Raw genomic sequence first — 20,746 nt, 5'->3', positions numbered from 1 at the left:
GGTGTCACTGCTACACAGACCTATCAGTCCTTCTCCTTAGGGTGCAAGCACTGTTCAAGTGTAGGGCTGTTAAATAAGAGCATTAGAACAGCCATACTGGGTCAGACCATAGGTCCATCAAGCCCAGTATCCTGCCTTCTGACAGTGGCCAATGCCAGGTGCCCCAGAGGGAATGAACAGAACAGGGAATCACCAAGCAATCAATTCCCTGTCACCCATTTCCAGCCTCTTGCAAACAGGGGCTACGAACACCGTCCATGCCCATCCTGGCTAACAGCCATTGATGGACACTATCCCCCATGAATTTCGCTAGTTCTTTTTTAAACTCTACTATAGTCTTGTTCTTCACAAATATATGGTGTTCGTTCTTTCTGGGGATGTGGGGAGCTCTTACAGGACAGATTTTCCCCTTGACTTATTTGCTGATGTTCTGTTTACAACCATCTCTGTGCCAGGAGTGAGGTACAAAATAATAATAGAAAAAAAAACCCCATACTGTTGTAGTACCCAGAGGTACTGAGACCTCATCTCGGGTGAGTGAAGTCTCTGCTCTACAGCCTCCACTGAGAACCAACCTTTAGCTCATCTGGTAGAGCACAGGGCTTTAGACTCTATAGTCACAGGTTCTATCCCTAGAGCCGGCAACCTGGGTCTGTTGGTGTTACGCTATGTTTAGCCAATGACTCTGAGGCTCTGGTCGCTGCATTACAAGGAGGCTGGCCTGAAGGGGGCTGATATATAAGAGCTCTACAGATTTGCGGATATTCGCCTGTGGCAGGGGCTAGCTATGTATGTCACTGTGGTGAACAGGACTGCAGATACAATGTCCTAACCACACAGGACTGTCCTGATGTTGGCCCACACGCGGTGGCACATGGCAAGTGAGGCTGGAGGAAGCCAGGACGTTTCACTCCAGGCAGTACAGGCGGAATGGTCCTTACCCAGGGACAGGAGGGCCCGGTAATTGCTCAGCGTCTGGTCCTGGTACAGCCGATGCTCCGGCGGGGAAAGGAGCTCCCACTCCTCCCGGCTGAAATACAGAGCCAGGGCCTCGAATGCCACCTCCAGCTGCAGAGACAAGTCAAACACGCAGCTCCGGTGGCTCCAGGACTCCAGGGGGCATGCAGGCTGTGTGGGGGCTGAATCCCAGGGACACCCCCCCGAACCTCCCAACTTCCCCGAGGGCCTCAGGGCCAGGGTTTCCCATAAACTGAGCCCTGGGATGGCCGCTCAGGGGACTTAGGTGCCGCCCAGCTGATTAGCAGAGGGCCGCCAGTGTGTTGCTACGGGTGGTGCGCATCCGCACGTGCCTCCGTGCGCACGAGAAAGTTCATTCCTCCCACGGGTGGAAAACAGAGCGAACCTCGCTCCGCCCCGCTGCTTACGGGCAGGAGACGCTCCGGGACGGGGACCCGTCTCCTGCTCCCGCTCTCGGCCGCAGTCCCCCCCCCCGGGACTGGGCTCCCCCCGCTCCGCCTCCGTCTCGCAGCCTCCGAACTCCTCTGCCCAGCCGGGCCCCCCAGGCTGCCAGCCCCTGGAACGCGCCCGGCTCTAGGGCGGTTCCCGGGGTCCCAGCGCCGCTCCCCGGCCCCACCGTTGTTCCAGCCGCTGCTCCCGATCCCGCTTCGCGCCTGCCGGGAACAGCCGGAGCCCCAGCCCCTACCTGCGCCGGCCCCGCAGCAGCCATCGCCGGGCAGCACCTCCCACCCCGCGCCTGCGCCGCCAGCTCCAGCCGCGGGGGCGGCCCCAGCTCGGGGACCCTCGAGCCCCGCCCCCGCCCGGACGCCTGGGTCCCGCTGCCCGCCGGGGGCCGGGACTGGCCGGAAGCTGCTCGAGACGAGCCGCTGCCATTGTCCATGGCTGGCTCAGCCCCAGCCACCGCTGTCCCTGGCCGCCCGCAGGGCCTGGCCCGGCCCCGGCTCTGTGCCGTGGGGGGGGCACAGCCCCAGCGGGTGTCGGGCAGAGACCCGGGGCCTGGGAGAGCACGCGGGGGGGGGGGGAGGGGCAGCTGTGGGGGGTGGAAAATAATGTCACGGAGGGCAGCCTGGGGCCCAGGGACTGAACACTGGGGCTACACGTGGCTGCAGCCACGGGGGGAGGGGGCAGCCGCCACCCCCACCTATGATCTGGTGTAAATGACTTAAAGAGAAGAGCCCCGTTCCGAAGGGGACACCCCCTGCAGCCAGATCCCCTTGTGGGGTGCCAGCAGCACAGAGAGCCGCGTGCTCCCCCATAACAGGCTTCCCTGAAGGAACCGACTGGGCCCTTCACCTGGGGAGCCGACAGCCCTGCCCAGCCCTGCAGTGGGGATCTGTCCCCAAGAGCAGCATGTGCTGGAACTCATTGCCTGGGACACCATCTGCTCCTCCCGCCATCCTGAGCAAGGATGTTAGAAGTCTGTCCCCTTAGACAAACAGTTAACAGGCACAAAACAGACCCACAAACTGGTCAGTCAACATTTCAATGGAGTGGGCCATTCTGTTAATGACTTAAGAGTCTGCATGTTACTGAAGAAAAATTTTTGCACCACTATTGAAAGGGAGACAGCCGAGCTGTCTTTTATATTCAAATTTGACACATTAACGCCTGGTGTGAGCCGGGATGGGAATTTTCTGCGTCCCTATAGGGGCTGGTTTCCATACTTGGCTTAATCTAATTCTTGACCGTCCCCTGCCTTCTACCCCTCTACTCTCTGATTTGCTCACCTTGATCATTGTTTTCTGATTTATCCTCCTTGATTACTGCTTTTGGTTCTCTGTGCCTTAAATAGTGAGTCTGGTCTGGTCTGGTTATGGGCTGAAGAAGTGGGTCTGTCCCACGGAAGCTCATCACCTAATAAATTATTTTGTTAGTCTTTAAAGTGCTACTGGACTGCTTTTGTGTTTTGATAGTGTATAGACTAGCACCGCTCCCTCTCTGTTATTATTAAAAAGGGGGTTGGATGATGGTAAAGAAGAGGTGGGGGGGTGTGAGGGTTTCTCAAAAATCAGAAGGGGGGCATGATACTGAGAAATTTGGGAACCACTGTCTTAGTGAACCCCCCGCCCCACAGGCAAGGGGGATCTTTTAGCTGTGGGTGGGCTTATGCCCACCCACTCCCTTGGCCTCCAATAGAATATACTTATTAAATAATGCATTAATTTTCTAATATCCACTGCTCAGCAACCCAATCCGTAGTGGAGATACGCATCTCATAGAACTGCAAGCGACCTCAGGAGGTCATGGAGTTCAGTCCTCTGCTCTCCTGGCAGAACCAAGCACCATCCCCCCCCCCCACTTTTTTTTTTCTTTTCTATTTGCCCCAGATCCCTAAGGGTCCCCTCAGGGATTGAATTTACAACCCTAGAGTTAGCAGACATGGGAAAATGTTTGCAAAGGTCTCCCCCAGGGATGCCCTCCTCAGAAAGGGTTTTTTTTTGTTTTTTTTTTGCACAGGGGTTATAACTCAGGGAGCTGGTGGTGTATCATGGCGCTGGAAGGCACCTTTGGAAATCATCTACTCCAGCCCCTTGCTTAAAGCAGGCCCAGCCCCGGCTTGTTAGCGACTTCCATCAGCTCCAGGGTGCCCAGCGCCCCACTGTGACACTGTTCCAACCCCGCGGCCTTCGGATAAGGGCCGGGAGGGACCCACGAGCCGCCCAGGAACTCACTTCGCCGCCTCTCCCCTAGCGGAGGCCTCTGCAGCTCCTTCCCCTGCTGGGATGATTAAGGGTTAAGGCCACAGAGCTCGGAGGCCTCCGCCCACCAGAGCCGCCCCGTCCCTGCCAGAGGGGGCCGGGCTACGGGCGGGACCTCGCTGCCAGCCGCAGAGCTGCGGGGGCCTGGGCCGGCTGTGCGTGCGGAGCCAGCCCCAGCCCAGCCCAGGGTGAGAGGGGCGGCGCAGGCAGGAAAGCGCCGCTCGGCGGGGAAGGACGGGGGCCGCGCCCGGGAGAGGCGAATCCCTCCGGCTGCAGGGCCGGGGCCAGCCCCCGGCTATGGGGCGGGTCCTGCCCCTTCCTCCGGAGCCGGCCCGGCGCAGGGGCGCCGCTAGGGGCGAGCGGCTCCCTGCCAGGCTGGGCACAGGCGGGCAGCGGGGGGCGCTGCGGTAGATGGCGGGGGGGCGGTGGGAGGGAACGGGGGTGCCGCGGCTGCCCCGCTGGGGGGTGCAGCCCGCGAGCTGGCGGCGCGTGTGCCCCAGCTGCGGCCCCGGAGGTGCGTCTGGGCTGCTGCCAAACCCCGGCAGCTGCCCCACGGCGCTCCAGGGCCGTCAAGGCGGCGTGCAGGGCAGGGCTGGGCTGGAGCCCGGGCGCTGGGAGACTCTGTCACCGAGGGAAGCTGCCCTGGCCAGGGGGGTTTCCTCCCCCACCTTCTCTCCCTAAGATCTGGGGAGTGACAAGGCTACCCGGCCCAGGGGGGGAGGGACCGCAGAGAGAACTGCCCTATACCCACCCCCTAGTGCAGCTCCTCTCTGCTGTGTGCCTGGCTCCAGCCTCCATCTCCCCCCTGGCAGCTGTGTCTCCAGCAGGGTGCCGTGGGGCTCCGACCCAGGCCCTGTTCTAGGCTTTGCAGTGCTGCTCTGGTTTGATCTGCCCAGCCCCTGCAGTGTGGTCATCCAAGGTGGGAGGGGCAGCTAACTGGAAGTGGGACTGTGACATGGACCCTCCGTTACTGCGAGACTGGCTGAAGTTTGGCTGGGCTGCCCCACGGTGGCAGAGGGTCAGGAAGGCTGAACTGCAGCGCTGGTGCAGCCCTTTGTGCCAGGATACAATGCGCACAAGAGGGGGCTGAGCCCAGCGTGTAGAGTCACCACCATGGGGTGAGTCACAGGCACAAAAAACAAGTCATGGGGAAAGGCTGGCTGCTACTTTCTTCACACTGTGGCAAACCTGCACCCATAACAGTGGTAACACAGAGGGGAGCCGTGCTAGTCTATATACTATCAAAACAAAAAAGCAGTCCAGTAGCACTTTTAAGACTAACCAAATAATTTCTTAGGTGATGAGCTTTCGTGGGACAGACCCACTTCTTCAGCCCATAACCAGACCAGAACAGGCTCAATATTTAAGGCACAGAGAACCAAAAACAGTAATCAAGGAGGACAAATCAGAAAAAAATGATCAAGGTGAGCAAATCAGAGAGCAGAGGGGTAAAAGTGGGGGAGGTCAAGAGTTAGATTAAGCCAAGTATGCAAACAAGCCCCGATAGTGACTCAGAAAATTCCCATCCCGGTTCAAACCACGTGTTAATGTGCCGAATTTGAACACAAAAGACAGCTCGGCTGTCTCCCTTTCAATGGTGCGAAAATTTTCCTTCAGTAACACGCAAACTCTTAAGTCATTAACAGAATGGCCCACTCCATTAAAATGTTGACTACCCCGTTTGTGGATCTGGAGTGTTTTTATGTCTGTTTTGTGCCCATTAACTCTTTGTCTAAGGGAGTTAGAGGTCTGTCCAATGTACAAAGCATCTGGGCATTGTTGGCATGTGATGGCATATATGATGTTAGTTGAGGAACATGAGAATGTGCCCGTGATTCTGTGAATAACCTGGTTAGGTCCAGTGATGGTATTTCCAGAGAAGATATGTGGACAAAGCTGGCAGCGGGCTTTGTTGCAAGGAAAGGTTCCAGGACTGGAATTCCTGGGGTATAGACGGTGGCTGTTTGTGAGGATCCTCATAAGGTTGGGAGGTTGTCTGTAGGAGGGAACAGGCCTGTCACCTAGGGCCTTCTGGAGTGTGGCACCTGATTAAGGATAGGTTGTAGGTCTTAAATAATTTGTTGCAGTGCTTTGAGTTGGGGGCTGTAGGTGATGACCAGTGGTGTTCTGTTCTTGGCTTTTTTGGGCCTATCTTGGAGTAGCTGGTCTCTGGGTATTTGTCTGGCCCTGTCGATTTGTTTTTTTATTTCTCCTGGTGGGTAATTCAGGTTTATGAATATTTGGTAAAGATCTTGTAGTTTTTGGTCTCTGTCAGTTGGATCAGAGCAAATGCAATTGTACCTAAGGGCTTGACTGTGAACCATGGATCTAGTTATGTGTGCAGGATGGAAGCTAGAAGGGTGTAGATAAGTATAGCGATCAGTGGGTTTCCGGTACAGTGTGGTACCAATCAGGCCATCCTTGATTTGTACTGTAGTGTCCAGGAAATGTATCCCCTGCATGGAGTAATCGAGGCATTAAGTTGATGGTGGGGTGCAGATTGTTAAAGTCTCTGTGGAATTCTTCTAGAGTCTCTGTACCATGGGTCCAAATTGTAAAGATGCCATCGATGTATCTTAAGTTGAGGAGAGGTAATAGGGGACGAGAGCTGAGGAATCATTCCAGATCAGCCATAAATATATTAGCATATTATGGGGCCATGCAGGTGCCCGTAGCAGTTCCACTAATCTGGAGGTATAAATTGTCCCCAAATCGGAAATAATTGTGGGTGAGAACAAAGTTACAGAGGTCAGACACCAGACTGGCTGTGGTGACATCAGGGATGGTATTCCTGATTGCTTGTAATCTGTCTTTATGTGGAATATGAGTGGACAGGGCCAGATGAATACCCAGAGACCAGCTACTCCAAGATAGGCCCAAAAAAGCCAAGAACAGAACACCACGGTCATCACCTACAGCCTCCAACTCAAAGCGCTGCAATGAATTATTAAAGACCTACAACCTATCCTTAATCAGGTGCCACACTCCAGAAGGCCCTAGGTGACAGGCCTGTTCTCTCCTACAGACAACCTCCCAACCTTATGAGGATCCTCACAAACAGCCACCGTCTATACCCCAGGAATTCCAGTCCTGGAACCTTTCCTTGCAACAAAGCCCGCTGCCAGCTTTGTCCACATATCTTCTCTGGAAATACCATCACTGGACCTAACCAGGTTATTCACAGAATCACGGGCACATTCTCATGTTCCTCAACTAACATCATATATGCCATCATGTGCCAACAATGCCCAGATGCTTTGTACATTGGACAGACCTCTAACTCCCTTAGACAAAGAGTTAATGGGCACAAAACAAACATAAAAACACTCCAGATCCACAAACGGGGTAGTCAACATTTTAATGGAGTGGGTCATTCTGTGAATGACTTAAGAGTTTGCGTGTTACTGAAGAAAAATTTTCGCACCACTATTGAAAGGGAGACAGCCGAGCTGTCTTTTGTGTTCAAATTCGGCACATTAACACGTGGTTTGAACCAGGATGGGAATTTTCTGAGTCACTGTCGGGGCTTGTTTGCATACTTGGCTTAATCTAATTCTTGACCTCCCCCCCTTTTACCCCTCTGCTCTCTGATTTGCTCACCTTGATCATTTTTTTTCTGATTTGTCCTCCTTGATTACTGTTTTTGGTTCTCTGTGCCTTAAATATTGAGCCTGTTCTGGTCTGGTTATGGGCTGAAGAAGTGGGTCTGTCCCACGAAAGCTCATCACCTAAGAAATTATTTGGTTAGTCTTAAAAGTGCTACTGGACTGCTTTTTTGTTTCCATAACAAAGGGTTGGACTTTCAACCCTCCCCAAGGCCCTTCTAGTAACAGGGACCCCGGGCATCTCCATCCCCAGCAAGAGCTCTTCCTCTGCCAGGGCGTGAGCGGTCCATGCTGAGTGGAGCTGTTTGTCCTTTCAGATGTCGGTGACCTTCGAGGATGTGGCCATGTATTTCTCCCCGGCGGAGTGGGCGCTGCTGGGCGAGGAGCAAAGGCAGCTGTACAGACGCGTCATGTGGGACAATTACCAGGCTCTGGTCTCGTTAGGTGAGGAGCTGGTTCCCTGAGATCAGGGCCGCAGAGACGCAGTCACTGAGGTGAAGCGTTGGTCTGGTTGGTTGGTCAGAGAGAGGTCTGTGGGGCTGGAAGGAGGGACGCATGCGTGTGGCTGTTCAGCGGAGCAGAGGGGCCCTTTCGTGGGCAGACAAGGTGGGAGAGGGAATATCTTCTCTTGAGCCAACTTCTGTTGGTGACGGAGACAAGCTTTTGAGTCACACGGAGCTCTTCAGATCTGAGAAAGGAAAGCTGCTCTCCCTTCAGCAGAGGTTGTCCTAATAAAAGGTACCACCTCATCTTCCCAGTCTCTCCAGTATCCTGGGACCAATACACTTACAACTACACTGTGTATCTTCCAGGGAGGCACTTCTGCCCTCGGTCTCTCCACAGTTGAATTGTTACTGCCTGGATGGAGCCCAGGAGTAGAAAAGAGTCATGTGTTCCACAGGTGGACAGGATGAGAGGCCAACCAACCCCACCGTTACCACGAAAGACGGGCTGGGTTCTTCTGTGCTGTAACTAAAGACCCACAGCACAGCTGTGGCTGGCCTGAGTCTATGGACTCAGGCTGCAGGGCTGAAAATGGTTGTGTAGACATTGAGGCTCAAGCTGGAACTTGGACTCTGGGAAGTCCCACAGCCCTGGCCCCTGAAGCCTAAGTCATCTGCTCCAGGCCAGCAACAGGTGTCTCAGACCTATGTAAACATATCAACAGGAGGGTCTGTGTGCTGGGACTTACTCTACTAAGTCTGCTTGGTCAAGGAGAAGTATACACCACATGCCAGAGCTGTTCTCGCCAGTCCCACCAGACATCACTGTCCTCTGAAGCTGCCCTTTCCACAGGTGTCAGGTCATTGCCACTCAATATGCCACCTCTGGTGGGCACCAGGAGTGTTTTGACCGTAAGCTGCAGTTCATCTTTGCACGCATAGTGAATGCAAATGCGTAGATTAGCAGAATCCTGGCCTGTGAAGCTGCACAAAGTGCAGCGATTCTGTGGCTAGAACTGTTGAGTTGAAAACTAATGGGGGTGATGGTTTTCTCTGGGCAGGAGTCGAAACCCCCAAGCCCAGGGTGATCTCCAGCATAGAGCGAGGGGAAGAGCTGTGTGTCCGGGGTCCCACGAAAGACGAAGATGGGGCCATCCTGAGAGGGCCCCACCCAGGTGAGGATGGTATTAAAGTGATGTGCAAGGGACAAATGAGTAACTTGAAAGCAGCTGAAGTCCTGCTGCATTTTGGCCAGAGTGACAATGCATCCCAGAACGTTAGTCTTTTAGTGCAGTGTTGTCAGGCTCCTTTGCAAGAGTATCATCTTGTCAGCTCTCCTTCAGTTTGTGATCCGCTATGACCCTTCTTTGCTGCTGTACCTGCTGCCCCACCAGTCATTCCCCATTGTCTAGTTGTGCAGTTAATTTTTCCTTCCCCCAGTGAACTCTTTTCCACTTGTGTTTGTGGAATTTCATCTCGTTGATTTCAGACCAATTCTGCCCTTTGTCAGGCTCATTTTCCATTCTTATCCCATCCCCCAAGTGTTTGTAACCTCTCCCTGGCAGTCTGAATCACTGCCAAGTACTGCCTGGCCAATCTCCTTTCCCAGGTCAGGCCCAGTTTTGTAGGGAGCCAGCAGAGTTCCATTGCTTATGTGTGTTCTCAGTTGATCTGAAGATAGGACAAGAAGGGGGGAGAAGCACTGGAATGCTTTACATAGGGAGGTGGTGGAATCTCCATCCCTAGAGGCTTTTAAGTCCTGGCTTGACAAAATCCTGACTGGGATGATTTCGTTAGGGTTGATCCTGCTTTAGGCAGGGGGCTGGATCTGATGATTCCTCAGGTGCCTTCCAGCTCTAGGGCTCTATGATTCTAAGAAGCCGTGGGATTAAACTGCAGCAAGGGAGGTTTAGGTTGGACATGAGGAAAAAGTTCCTAACTGTCAGGATGGTTAAACACTGGAATAAAATGCCGAGGGAGGTTGTGGAATCTCCATCACTGGAGATATTTAACAGCAGGTTAGACAGACATCTGTCAGAGGTGGTCTAGACCCGGGGTCGGCAACCAAAATAGCAAGAAGAGCTATTTTTTCCAATTCGCTAAAAGAACTCAGTAATTCAAGAGCCGCGCTGCATGTGAATATGAAACCGTCCTTAATAAATAATGTCACACGGTGCTTTTTATGAACCCCTATTTTAAGAACAGCACATGCAAAATGATTTGTCGTGTGATACTTGTGTACTGTAGGATGTTCACAAACTTTGTGCATATTCTATTCCCTCACACGTTATGTGTGTGTTTGTACCACCGTCTTCCTGACTTTCACTCCCAAACCTTCTCTCACTCTGGAGGATGGTAGGGGGAAGTTATCTAACATTTTGAGATCACATATCATGCTGTTTAGATAGGAGTTTTTCATGTTTGGGCTTTTAGACATTCACCATTTAATGTGGATAAGTGTAAAGTAATGCACATTGGGAAAAATAACCCCAAGTATGCATGCAATATTATAGGGGCTAATTGAGCTACAACAATATCAGGAAGAGATCTTGGGGCTATCATGGATAGTTCCCTGAAAACATCCACACAGTGTGCAGTGGCAATCAAAAAGCACATTGGATGTTGGGTATTATTAATAACAGGATAGAAAATACGACAAATAATGTTTTACTGCCTCTTTATAAAACTATGATACACCCACATCTTGAGTACTGTGTACAGATGTGGTCTCTTCACCTCAAAAAAGATATTTTGACGTTGGAAAAGGTTCAGAAAATGATTCGGGGTTTGGAACAGGTCCCATATGAGGAGGTTAAAGAGACTGGGACTTTTCAGTTTAGAAAAGAGGAGACTAAGGGGGGATATGATAGAGGTATATAAAATCATGAGTGGCGTGGAGACGGTGAATAAAGAAAAGTTATTTACTTGATCCCATAATGTAAGAACTAGACACCAAATGAAATTAATGGGTAGCAGGTTTAAAACTAATACAAGAAAGTTCTTTTTCATGTAGCGCACAGTCAACCTGTGGAACTCCTTGCCACAGGAGGCTGTGAAGGCCAGGACTATAAGAGGGTTCAAAGAAGAGCTAGATAAATTCATGGAGCTTAGGTCCAGAAAAGGCTATTTGCCGGCAGTAGGAATGGTGTCCCTGGCCTCTGTTTGTCAGAGGCTGGAGATGGATGGTAGGAGACAAGTTGCTTGATAATTGTCTTTGGTCCACCCCTCTGGGGCACCTGGCACTGGCCACTGTCAGCAGACAGGATGCTGGTCTAGATGAACCTTTGGTCTGACCCAGTAATGGCCGTTCTTATGTACCATTTATCAAAAATAATCAGGGCTTTTTTTTTGTTTTTGTTTTTTTTTTTAACTTGGCAATTATAGCATTGGGAGCCACAAAGAAGTCCTTAAAGAGCCACATGCATCTCCGGAGCCACAGGTTGCAGACCCCTGGTCTAGACTGTGCTTGGCCCTGCTGGGAAGGCAGGGGACTGTACTCAATGACCTCGCGAGGTCCCTTCCAGTTCTAGTGTTCTATGATTCTATGACCTTAATCAAGGATTTCCCTGTTGCTCTCCAGGATTGGTTGGGAAGCAGCAACATCTTCTGGGAGTGAGGAGATCTGGATTATATTACTCACTGCAGCTGAGCTGCTGGCAGACCTTGGACAATGTCGTAGTCATTTATATGGAATACATGGGCCCAAAGAGACAATGACATTAACGTGACATTGGCCATGGTATTAAGGATGTTGGTGACTGTCCTTCTGGGGAAAAGAGAAGCAGTTAGCTGGAAACGGCTGAGGTGGTTGTTAAAATCTCATCCTCTTCTTTAGAAGACAAAACAAGAGAAACCCATGTACGGGGGGAGAAATTCAGCTTCCATCCCTGGCTGACTCTTACTTGTAGCAGGAGAAACAGAGGTACACACCTATTGAGACAAATACGGAACAGCATTTGGCTGTTCTGGGCAGTGTTTTGGCTGCCTCTTGGATCACAGGCTTACAGCAATGTTTCAGACAATGACAGTTTTGGCCAGCTAAGCCAGACTTTTCTTTAATGTAAAGCAAAAGGTAAAGAATAGGAAAGTAAAGAACTAAAACAACTCAGGGTGATTGGCGGGGACAGGGAGAGGAAAGGACATGTCTGCATTTACCAGGGGATTGGCGCTGCAGCAATTGATCTATTGGAAATCGATTTAGCAGGTCTAGAGAAGACCCACTAAATCAACCTCCAATCACTCTCTCATTGACTCTGGTGCTCCACCGGAATGAGAAGAGTAAGGGAAGTTGACAGGAGGGTTTCTCCCATTGGCCCCCCACAGTGGAGACCCTGCATCAACACAACCTAAGGTATGTCAACTCTAGCTAGCGTATAGTCAGAATTGTGTAAATTAGGTCAACATTGCCCCATAGGGCAGATCTGCCCAAAATTTCACATTCCTGGTGATTTTGAGGAGTTAGCCAGAACCAGTAATGGTGGCAATATCCTCCGTCTCTGTCTCTCTGGTCTCATCTTGTTAGGACGTCTCTTAGGCTAAGCGTGAGGGAGATATGGGGTCCCAAGTGAGGTTCAGGGTGTGAGAACGATAGATTTGCTCACTGATGCAGTTGGTGGCACACACCTGTGGCTGCTTCTTTCAGCCAGCAAGGGTTGCATTCAGTTCCCCTCCTCTATTTTCCAACCAAGTGTTTGCTTTTGAAAAAACCCAAAGGAAGAAATAGACAAAACAGGCCATCCCCTCGATGGGATTTCTTCCAGGCAGGGCTGATTTCTGACCCATTCATTTTGGTTCATTAATGTACACTTCCACACTTGTTTATCAGCCACAATTTTAACACTGTCCTTCAATTGCATGGTAGACCTTGGTTGTTTGGACTAATTCTGTGTTTTTGTTTCTATTTTGCACCTTTTCCCGTCAACTTTTATTTTCATAGGCTATGGTGACACTTCATAGACTTTCTCATGGATCTTGCAATTAAACTGCCCATCAGGGTATATGCATGTGCCCAGTTATTACACCAGCGAGTTGCTCGTGTGGCTCTGGTTCTGTCCCACCCTTTGTATATTTTGTGTATAAGTTCTTCACCATCAGGGTGATTGAGCTCTCTGTGGTTTTGTGCAGCGCCTCGTTCTGCAGAACCTCAAGCTCAGTTGTGCTACCACAAGACAAATTGAAAATCAAGTGGCAGATAGCCTGCCGTTTTGTGCATAGCTTATGATGTTGGGGAAAGGGCCTCTCTCGATGATATTTATTTGGTCTGTGGGCTGTCAACCAAAGACCTTTTATCCTGGTTCAGGTTTTCCAGATGCAGAGGACACGTGGGACTGGTCAGCAGTGGAAAACTCCTTGGGCTTCTTCCTCCTCCAAAGCTCTTCCCCTGGAGCAGGTAGGGAACCGGCTCTGCCTTTTCCAGCAGTGGGAGAAGCAGAGCTCATTTCAGAATGACCCCTCAGCTGCAAACTCTCCCCTCACAGAGCCTCCTGATGCAAATTGAAGCCCAAACATCTCTGTTTTATTTCCTGACCCCAGCGTTCCCCTGGAACAGTGGGTCTTACCCTTTATGCCAGCCTGCACCCCCTTTGGTTCTCAGAATATGTTCTCACACCCCAATTCAAAAATGGAAATGGGGTGGGCTATACACTTTAAATGCATATTAAATATATGTAAAATAGTTTTGTGTTATTACTCACTACAAATAATAGTACAGGAGGCATACAAAAATACACAAGTACTACCCAGAGATGTTGCAGAATTTTGCTGTGGAAGTAAACTGTAACCGACGCACTAACAGTTAGTGGTTAACTGAATTCATATATAAGAAAAGTGATACTGGGTCAGACCGTAGGCCCATCAAGCCCAGTATCCTGTCTTCCGACAGTGACCAATGCCAGGTGCCCAAGAGGGAATGAACAGAACAGGGAATCATCAGGGCTACGTCTACGCTTACTAAAAACTTGGAAATGGCCGTGCTGATGGGAATGAGGGGATTTCGATGTTGGCCGCGTCCTTTTGAAAAGGACCCCCATGTAGATGAGCCATGGGTGAGAGAACTGCGGCACTTTCGAAGTGCTGTGGCCGGCGGCATGCTAATGAGGTGCTGAATATGCGTTTCAGCACCCCATTAGTATTTTTTGATGTGGCCATTAGTACGGCCATTTCAAAGTTTTTAGTAAGTGTAGACACAGCCCAACTGATCAATTCCCTGTTGCCCATTTGCAGCCTCTTGCAAACAGAGCCTAGGGACACAGTCCAGGCCCCTCCTGGCTCAGAGCCGTTGATGGAGCTATCCTCCATGAATTTATCTAGTTCTTTTTTAAACTCTACTATAGCCTTGGTCTTCACGACATCCTCCGGCAAGGAGTTCCACAGGTTAACTGTGCATTGTCTGAAAAAATATTTCCTATCGTTTGTTTTAAACCTGCTGCCTATTCATTTCATTTGGTGACCCCTAGTTCTTGTATTTTGCAAAGGAGTAAATAACAATTCCTCATTTATTTTCTCCACACCAGTCGTGATTTTATAGCCCTCTATCATATCCCCACTTAATCGTCTTTTTCCCAAGCTAAAAAGTCCCAGTCGTATTAATCTCTCCTCATATGGCAGACGTTCCACATCCTTAATCATTTTTGTTGCCTTTACTTAGATAGGTTTGATGAAACAAAGTAGTTGTGTTTATGGGCCTGTGCTTAATTTGTGTTTTCGATGATATACCTTCTAAAAAACCTCTGCCATGTCTTGTGTGCCCTGAAAGGGCGTCTCACACCCCCAGAAGGGGCATCACACACCCCCAGGGGGTGCGTGCACCCAAGGTTAAGAACCAGTGCTCTAGGAAGTCCATCTCTTCCCTCATGCATAGGGTCCTACCAGATTGACAGACCTGAAACAAGCAACCCCAGACTGTTAAATCTGATCTGTGGTGTGCCCGTACCCTTTACCAGTTGCATGCATTTAAGTGACTTGAGACCCATATTTGCAACTGCCATTAACCAAAAGAACCCATGACTAGTGTAAGCCCCATGCACCACCCTGCCCAACAGACACCCCCGGTAGTATTCAATATTTAACTATAAATATAACCAAATAGTCTCAAATTTTCAAATGCATTTTCAGTGCAACAAAAATGTAGTTAACTCCGTGTGCACTTCAGCTGAAGTGTGAGGGCTGTGTCTCCTGGTAAGATCTACTCAGAGGCCCAGCCAACAGCGTGGATAAAAGTGCTCTTTGTAGAGATGCCCTGGATTGCGATGCTGTGTTTGTATCCCCCGCCAAGTCCTTTTTGAGTCAGGACCCCAACGATGACTGCCCTATGAAATTTCAGATAGAAGGAGCTGAAATAATGAAATTTACTATTTAAAAAATCCTGTGACTGAAGTGGACCAAAAATGGACTGTGAATTTTGTAGAGCTCTACTTATGCAGATTCCCCCAGTCTCTCCGTCTCCCCGCATGTCAAAGAACATTGAGCCGTTTGGATCCCATCACGGTATGGGGTGTTCCCGGTGTGTCCCTCTGTAGAGCGTCTGTGGTGATGCTGTTCTCCTGACTGAGGTGGCCCTCAGAGTAGGGAGAGAAACGTGGGGGGCTGATTCTCAGGTTCCTTGACTGGGGAGAGTATTAGCAAGACCTGTGGGACATGGAGCTGCAGCCCCCCAGCACTGGGGCTTGTAGGAGTTTGGTCCCTTGCACTTAACTACCAAGGGCCTGCTTTGCTCTGAAAGGAGGTGTGTGGCGCTGCCTCAGGCACATCCCCTTGCAGGGAATTATAGTGATTTCCTGTTGTCAGCAGTATTGAAAATAACATCTGGATTCTCTTCCCCACCAAGCAGGGGCAAGGGCCCTGAGCAGAGATGAAGGGCAGACTCCTGAGGAAGGGCCTGGTAACCTGGAGTCGCCGAGGCCTTTCCCAGGGTCGTCAGAAGAGAACCATTCCCAGAAGTCTGAGCGGGGAAGACTCCACAAGAGGCAGTGCAGGCTGCGCAGGCAGAGGAAGCACCTGACCAGGAAGCAGCCAACAGCCTCCAGAGGCCATCAGAGGAGATCCAAGCCACATCTAAAGCCTCATGCAGAGGGACAAGGGGAGCCCAGGAAGAGCCTGTATACCTGCCGCGTGTGCAGGGAAGAATTCAAGGTACATAGGGACCTGATAGGCCACCACTGGACAGTTCATAGGAGACAGAATCTGTATCACTGTAGCGAGTGTGGGGAGAGCTTTAGGAGAAAGAAAGCTCTCAGAGCGCATGGGAGAGTCCACCGAAAGAAAAGAGCTCATCATCCCTGTCCTGAGTGTGGGAAGACATTCAAGAAGGCAGCCCTGCTCACTGCCCACCGGAGAATCCATACGGGAGAGAGACCCTATCACTGTGCTGAGTGCGGAAGAAAATTCTTCAACACATCAGCTCTTACGATCCACAAGAGAAGCCACTCAGGAGAGAGACCCTACGCCTGCACGGAGTGTGGGAAGCGATTTAAGGATTCATCAACGTTTCGCAAGCACCAGAGAAGCCACTCAGAAAAGAGACCCCATCGCTGTGACCAGTGTGGGAAAGGCTTCAAACTTACATCAAGTCTCACTAGACACCAGAAAAGCCACAGCAAAGAGAGACCCTTCGTGTGCCACGAGTGTGGGAAAAAGTTCTACCTCCGAGAGCTTCTCATCAGTCATCAGAGGGTCCACACTGGGGAGCAGCCTCACTGCTGTGCCGAGTGTGGGAAAAAATTCTGTCGCCTCCAAAGTCTCAGGAGACACCAAGGAGTCCACCGTCCCCAGGAGTCCCATCAATGCCCTGAGTGTGGGAAAATGTTCGGGCGTCTGGCAAACCTCAGTCTGCACCAGCGAATCCACACTGGGGAGAGACTCCATGCCTGTGGGGAATGTGGGAAAAAGTTCATCCATCGAGCAAAACTGCAAGTCCACCAAAGAATCCACACTGGGGAGAAACCCTATCACTGCACTGACTGCGGGAAGAGATTCACTCAGACATCCGGCCTCCTCGTCCACCAGAGAACCCACTCCGGCGAGCGGCCCTACCCCTGCCTTCAGTGCGGGAAGGACTTTGCTCACTCCTCGTCTCTGGCCAAGCATCAGAAGATCCACGTGGAGAAGAAGCCGCATTCCTGCGCTCGGTGTGGGAGGCGCTTTGCTCGCGCCTCATCGCTGACTAAGCACCGGAGCACCCACTTTGGAGAGCGGCCGTATTCCTGCACTCGGTGTGGGAAGTGCTTCACTCGCTCATCCTCCGTCCGTAGACATGAGAGGGCCTACTGCAAGTAGACGCTCCTGACCCCAGTGTTTGACAGAGGGAACCTTGGAATTGCTCACTTTGCCCTTTTCCCAGCGCCTGTAAAAGAGGGAGAATTTGCCCCCTATCTGCAGTGTTCCCACATTCTCACTCAGCAGACCCTAGGGCCAGAGCTGGGTTTGTGACCCGCATGAGACGGAAGCGTTTCACCCTAGAGGCACTGAAACATTCAGTGTGGGTTGCAGCTGGGACAGGGATAACTGGAGTCAGGACTGCACTTGAGTGGCTCTGGCTTCTCCAAGGCCATTCACTCCCTGCGGCTCCCATCCTCTCAGGCTTCCCAATGGAATTTATTGTTTCATTACTTTTCTGCTTGGACAAATGAGCTAAATACTCTGGCGCAGACGTCCTTCTTCATTACAACAGGATACACTGTGGTGAGAGGTGGTTCAACATACATCTCTACCCATTTTGGCTTTCTGAGGACCCCATCCAGTTCCTGTGGGGTTCAAGAACAAAGAGCACACAGTTTGTTATGGACTGCCGCCTTTATCATCTCAGCGGGGGACAGATGTGCTTGATATCTGCAGAAGATGCTGCCATGACAAAGTCACTTACTCGACATCTAAATCAGGGTTTGTGCCATCAGAAGCCGTACAGCGAGGGGAAAAGCAAGGACGGGGTTGAGGAGCTGGAATGTTAGACACAGATATTCCCTTTAGCTGGGGGATGTTCCACATGTTCCCTCAAATCCCCACCTCACCTCTGTCTGTCTCTGCTCTGCCTCCACCCTGCTTCAATCCCATCCCTTCCCCTGAGCCCCATCTCCTCCCTGAGTACCTCCCATCCCTGCTCTTCTTCCCAGAGCGTCCTGAATGCTGCGGAAGAGCTGTTTGCATTGGGTGGGAGGCACTAGGTGGGCGGGGGAGCAGTTGGTTGGTGGGCTCTCCAGCAGGTGAGTGAGGGAGCTTGGTTGCCAAATTTTTCCCCATGGTGCTCCAGCCCCAGAGCTACCATGGAATCAGCACTTATGAAGTTCGAGATTTCAGAGCGTTAATTCTTTTTCTATTAGTTTTCTTTTCTGAATAATTTGAGTTTGTGTTGCTGGAAGAAGTGGTACTTTGAGTCCTCTACCACAGAGAGGAACCCGCATCTCAGCCATGAGATGTAACATTAAGGAGTAAGGGAAAAACTTTCTGAACCATTTTACTCTACTGGCTGGGATTCATTTGCTGCTAGTTGTAGGTGTTTTCAATCCCATTCCAAAGTGTGACAGAGTTGTGAAACAGCCAGGGATCCTGGGCAGCAACAGAGACTGGATCCTGCATGAGAACAGACATCCCAGAGAGCAAAGTTTTAGGAGAACAAGAGAGACACTTAACTGGTGAGAGGGAGAGATTAAAAACCAGTCCCAGCAACATTCACGGCTGAAACTGAGCAGCAGTGTCTCCTCATTCCTCAGTCTGAGGAAATCCATGGCCAAGCCTCCCTGTGAGAGAGTAGTGATGAGATGTGATTTTTTTTCTCCCTGTTACCTTATCCTTCCTGCAGGGAATGGGTTAATTAGGGTGCCCATCTGTCCTGTATTTGGGATGCCAAAAAGGTGTCTCTACGTACTTTTTAAAGGGACTAATTGTCCCATATATGGGCCCTCCCCACTCTGACCTTTTCTGGCAGCAGCTGCGCTGGCTGCTGGCTGGAGAGCGGATGGGTCACTTCCTCAAGTCTCGGGGAAGCCGGGGGGAGCGTGGGCAGCTGCCTTGTCCCTGCCGCTTCCCCGGGGCTGCCACTTCCCCAGGGCTTGGGGAGGGTCAGTGGCTGATGCCTCCTTCCCAGCTCCCTGGGGCTTGGCGGAGTTGGGAGGAGCTGCCCTTCCCCCCCATACCACCCTGTGCTGTATTTAGGACAGGGAGATACGGTTGCCCTACAATTAATACAGTGGGACTCAGTCTGAAATGGCTGCATGGCCATGTGTGTACGGGAAAGCCTGCAATCTTCCCTGCAGTGCTGATTTAACCACGCTCCAGTCGCCCTTGGGAGAGGATGTTCGAAAGAAGCAGCTTCTTGGTTTTCTTCCTGGAGCTGCTCAAGTCTGGTGCTGTCCTGCTCAGTTGTAACCTGCTGTAAATCATTATCCACGCTCTAAAATGGGGGTGTTGGAGGACTGGGTTAAAGTGTCCCAGAAAGCTTTTGTTCTCCTGCTCAGCTTTATTGTGCAAATTTGCTAGTAGGTAAATTGTTCTAACCCTTGTTCATTGTCTGTGCAGAATCTGTCAGCTGTAAGATGTGTGCTCAGATCTGAACTGGGTGCTAGGTACAGTTAGCCCAAATATTATTTTGCTCTAATGCTACTTATGTGCTGTGGTCTGCTGCCAGCTAAACTGTTGTGTATGTAGTTAGATAAGAAAATCTCTCTAAAGTCTGTGGAATTTGAAATTTTCTGTCGTCTAAATGAGAGTGCAAGTGCGAACAAGGCTGAATTCGTAGTTTGGAACAAAGGGAAAATGTAACTGTAGCATGACAGTTCTCCAGATTGGACTTGTACTGACCTTTCTGTAGTACACCGATTTTACTTTCAATCAATAAATTGGTTGAGTTTGGTTATTTGACATCTTTATTCACTATCAAAACCCAATAGCCTAGAGGAGTTATTGTGCATCTTTCTCCCCCATTAGTGGCTCTGACCTGAGAGTGAATTGCCGCAGGGGGATATTTAGGGAAGTCGTTCGTCAGCTCCAGTCAACCGCATGATATTTTTCTAAAGTAATAACAGCGGGTGATTGCTGTGAGTTTCTGAGCTGAGCTGTTCGGTGAACTCATTTCGCGTTAGCAGGTTTTCTCTGCTACCTTGAGGCTAGAAACTTACCTTCTGCAGTGAAAGCGGACGTTTGTATGCAGTACTGTGGAAAACAGCCTGAAACGCTGCTCCGCTCCCACCCCCTGAATGCCCTTCCCAATCCTCCCCTGAACTAGCTTTAGCGATTTCCCCAGCAGCCCCATTCTCCTGATGCGTTGCCTGGGCTCATGTGAGTCGCTGATTGATCGGCATGGGCTCCGTGGTCAGTGTATCATTGTGGTCCTTTTTATTTAGTCAGAATAATTTATTAGAAACCCGAGTCGGAGTCACAGTCCCCTCGTTCTGCAGATCCAGGTTGGTACCACTCGCCCACAATGGCATACGGCTGCCTGGCCATGCTTATGAGAATGCGCACAGATGGAAATGGGGGTGAGCTCAGAGATCCCTGTGCAGTGTGGTCAGCCTCATAATATATGACCCCTGAAGCAGAGGCAGCCCCACAGGATCTGGGGGGCAGGGACCTCTCAGGGGTGAGGCCAGAGCCGCCCCCGTAGAATGGGGGGGCACTGACCTCAGGTTGAGGCAGGATTAGACCTACAGGTTATGGGGGACAGTGACCTCTGAGGGGTGAGGGAGGAGCAGCTTGTGGTGCCCCCCCCCAAGCACAGTCACTGGGAACCTTATAAATTCAGGAGCTGTTTGCACCTCCAGAGTCCACCTTCCCCTCTCACCCCCGGGTTAACGCTGCAGCCCAGGGCAAAGGGCAGCTTGGGATGGGATGATGGGTGGAGTCAACAGAGGTGCAGACGGCCCTGCCCGGGGCCGGTGCTGCTCTGCTTTCAACTTTCAAACCACACAACTCTGCCCCCAGTCCACATAGGTGACTGGTCTCGCTCTCTGTGTGTTTTGGATCTTCTCCCCTAAGAGCTGAGTAGGCAGGACTGTGTGTGTGTGTGTGTGTGTGTGTGGCTACGTCTACATGT

General features: G+C 51.0%; 2 protein-coding genes across 5 annotated transcripts in view; one reads left to right on the top strand and one right to left on the bottom strand.

Annotated features, from left to right (window-relative positions):
• LOC142015176 (uncharacterized) overlaps positions 1-20,746 on the bottom strand; it is a 49,997-nt gene that overhangs the window by 19,007 nt on the left and 10,244 nt on the right. The window contains exons 6-7 of the mRNA XM_074998593.1: positions 1,664-1,921; positions 942-1,068 (exon numbers count right to left, since the gene is read on the bottom strand). Of these exons, the coding sequence (XP_074854694.1) occupies positions 942-1,068; positions 1,664-1,921 (385 nt within the window). The remainder of the gene's footprint in view (positions 1-941; positions 1,069-1,663; positions 1,922-20,746) is intronic.
• Positions 3,792-19,571, top strand: LOC142014929 (uncharacterized). Of its 4 annotated transcripts, none has more exons than XM_074998214.1 (5): positions 3,792-3,865; positions 7,600-7,726; positions 8,787-8,900; positions 13,025-13,114; positions 15,551-19,571. In XM_074998214.1, the coding sequence occupies exons 2-5, from the start codon at positions 7,600-7,602 to the stop codon at positions 16,996-16,998; spliced, it is 1,779 nt and encodes a 592-aa protein (XP_074854315.1). In that variant the 5' UTR covers positions 3,792-3,865; the 3' UTR covers positions 16,999-19,571. The 4 variants fall into 4 exon arrangements, with proteins under 4 accessions (XP_074854315.1, XP_074854317.1, XP_074854316.1 ...); XM_074998216.1 differs by lacking the exon at positions 3,792-3,865 and adding an exon at positions 3,882-4,084; XM_074998215.1 differs by lacking the exon at positions 3,792-3,865 and adding an exon at positions 4,413-4,795.

Source organism: Carettochelys insculpta, chromosome 6 (genome assembly GCF_033958435.1).
Source record: "Carettochelys insculpta isolate YL-2023 chromosome 6, ASM3395843v1, whole genome shotgun sequence".
Classification (NCBI taxonomy): domain Eukaryota; kingdom Metazoa; phylum Chordata; order Testudines; family Carettochelyidae; genus Carettochelys; species Carettochelys insculpta.
This window is presented reverse-complemented; position numbering and strand designations above follow the sequence as displayed.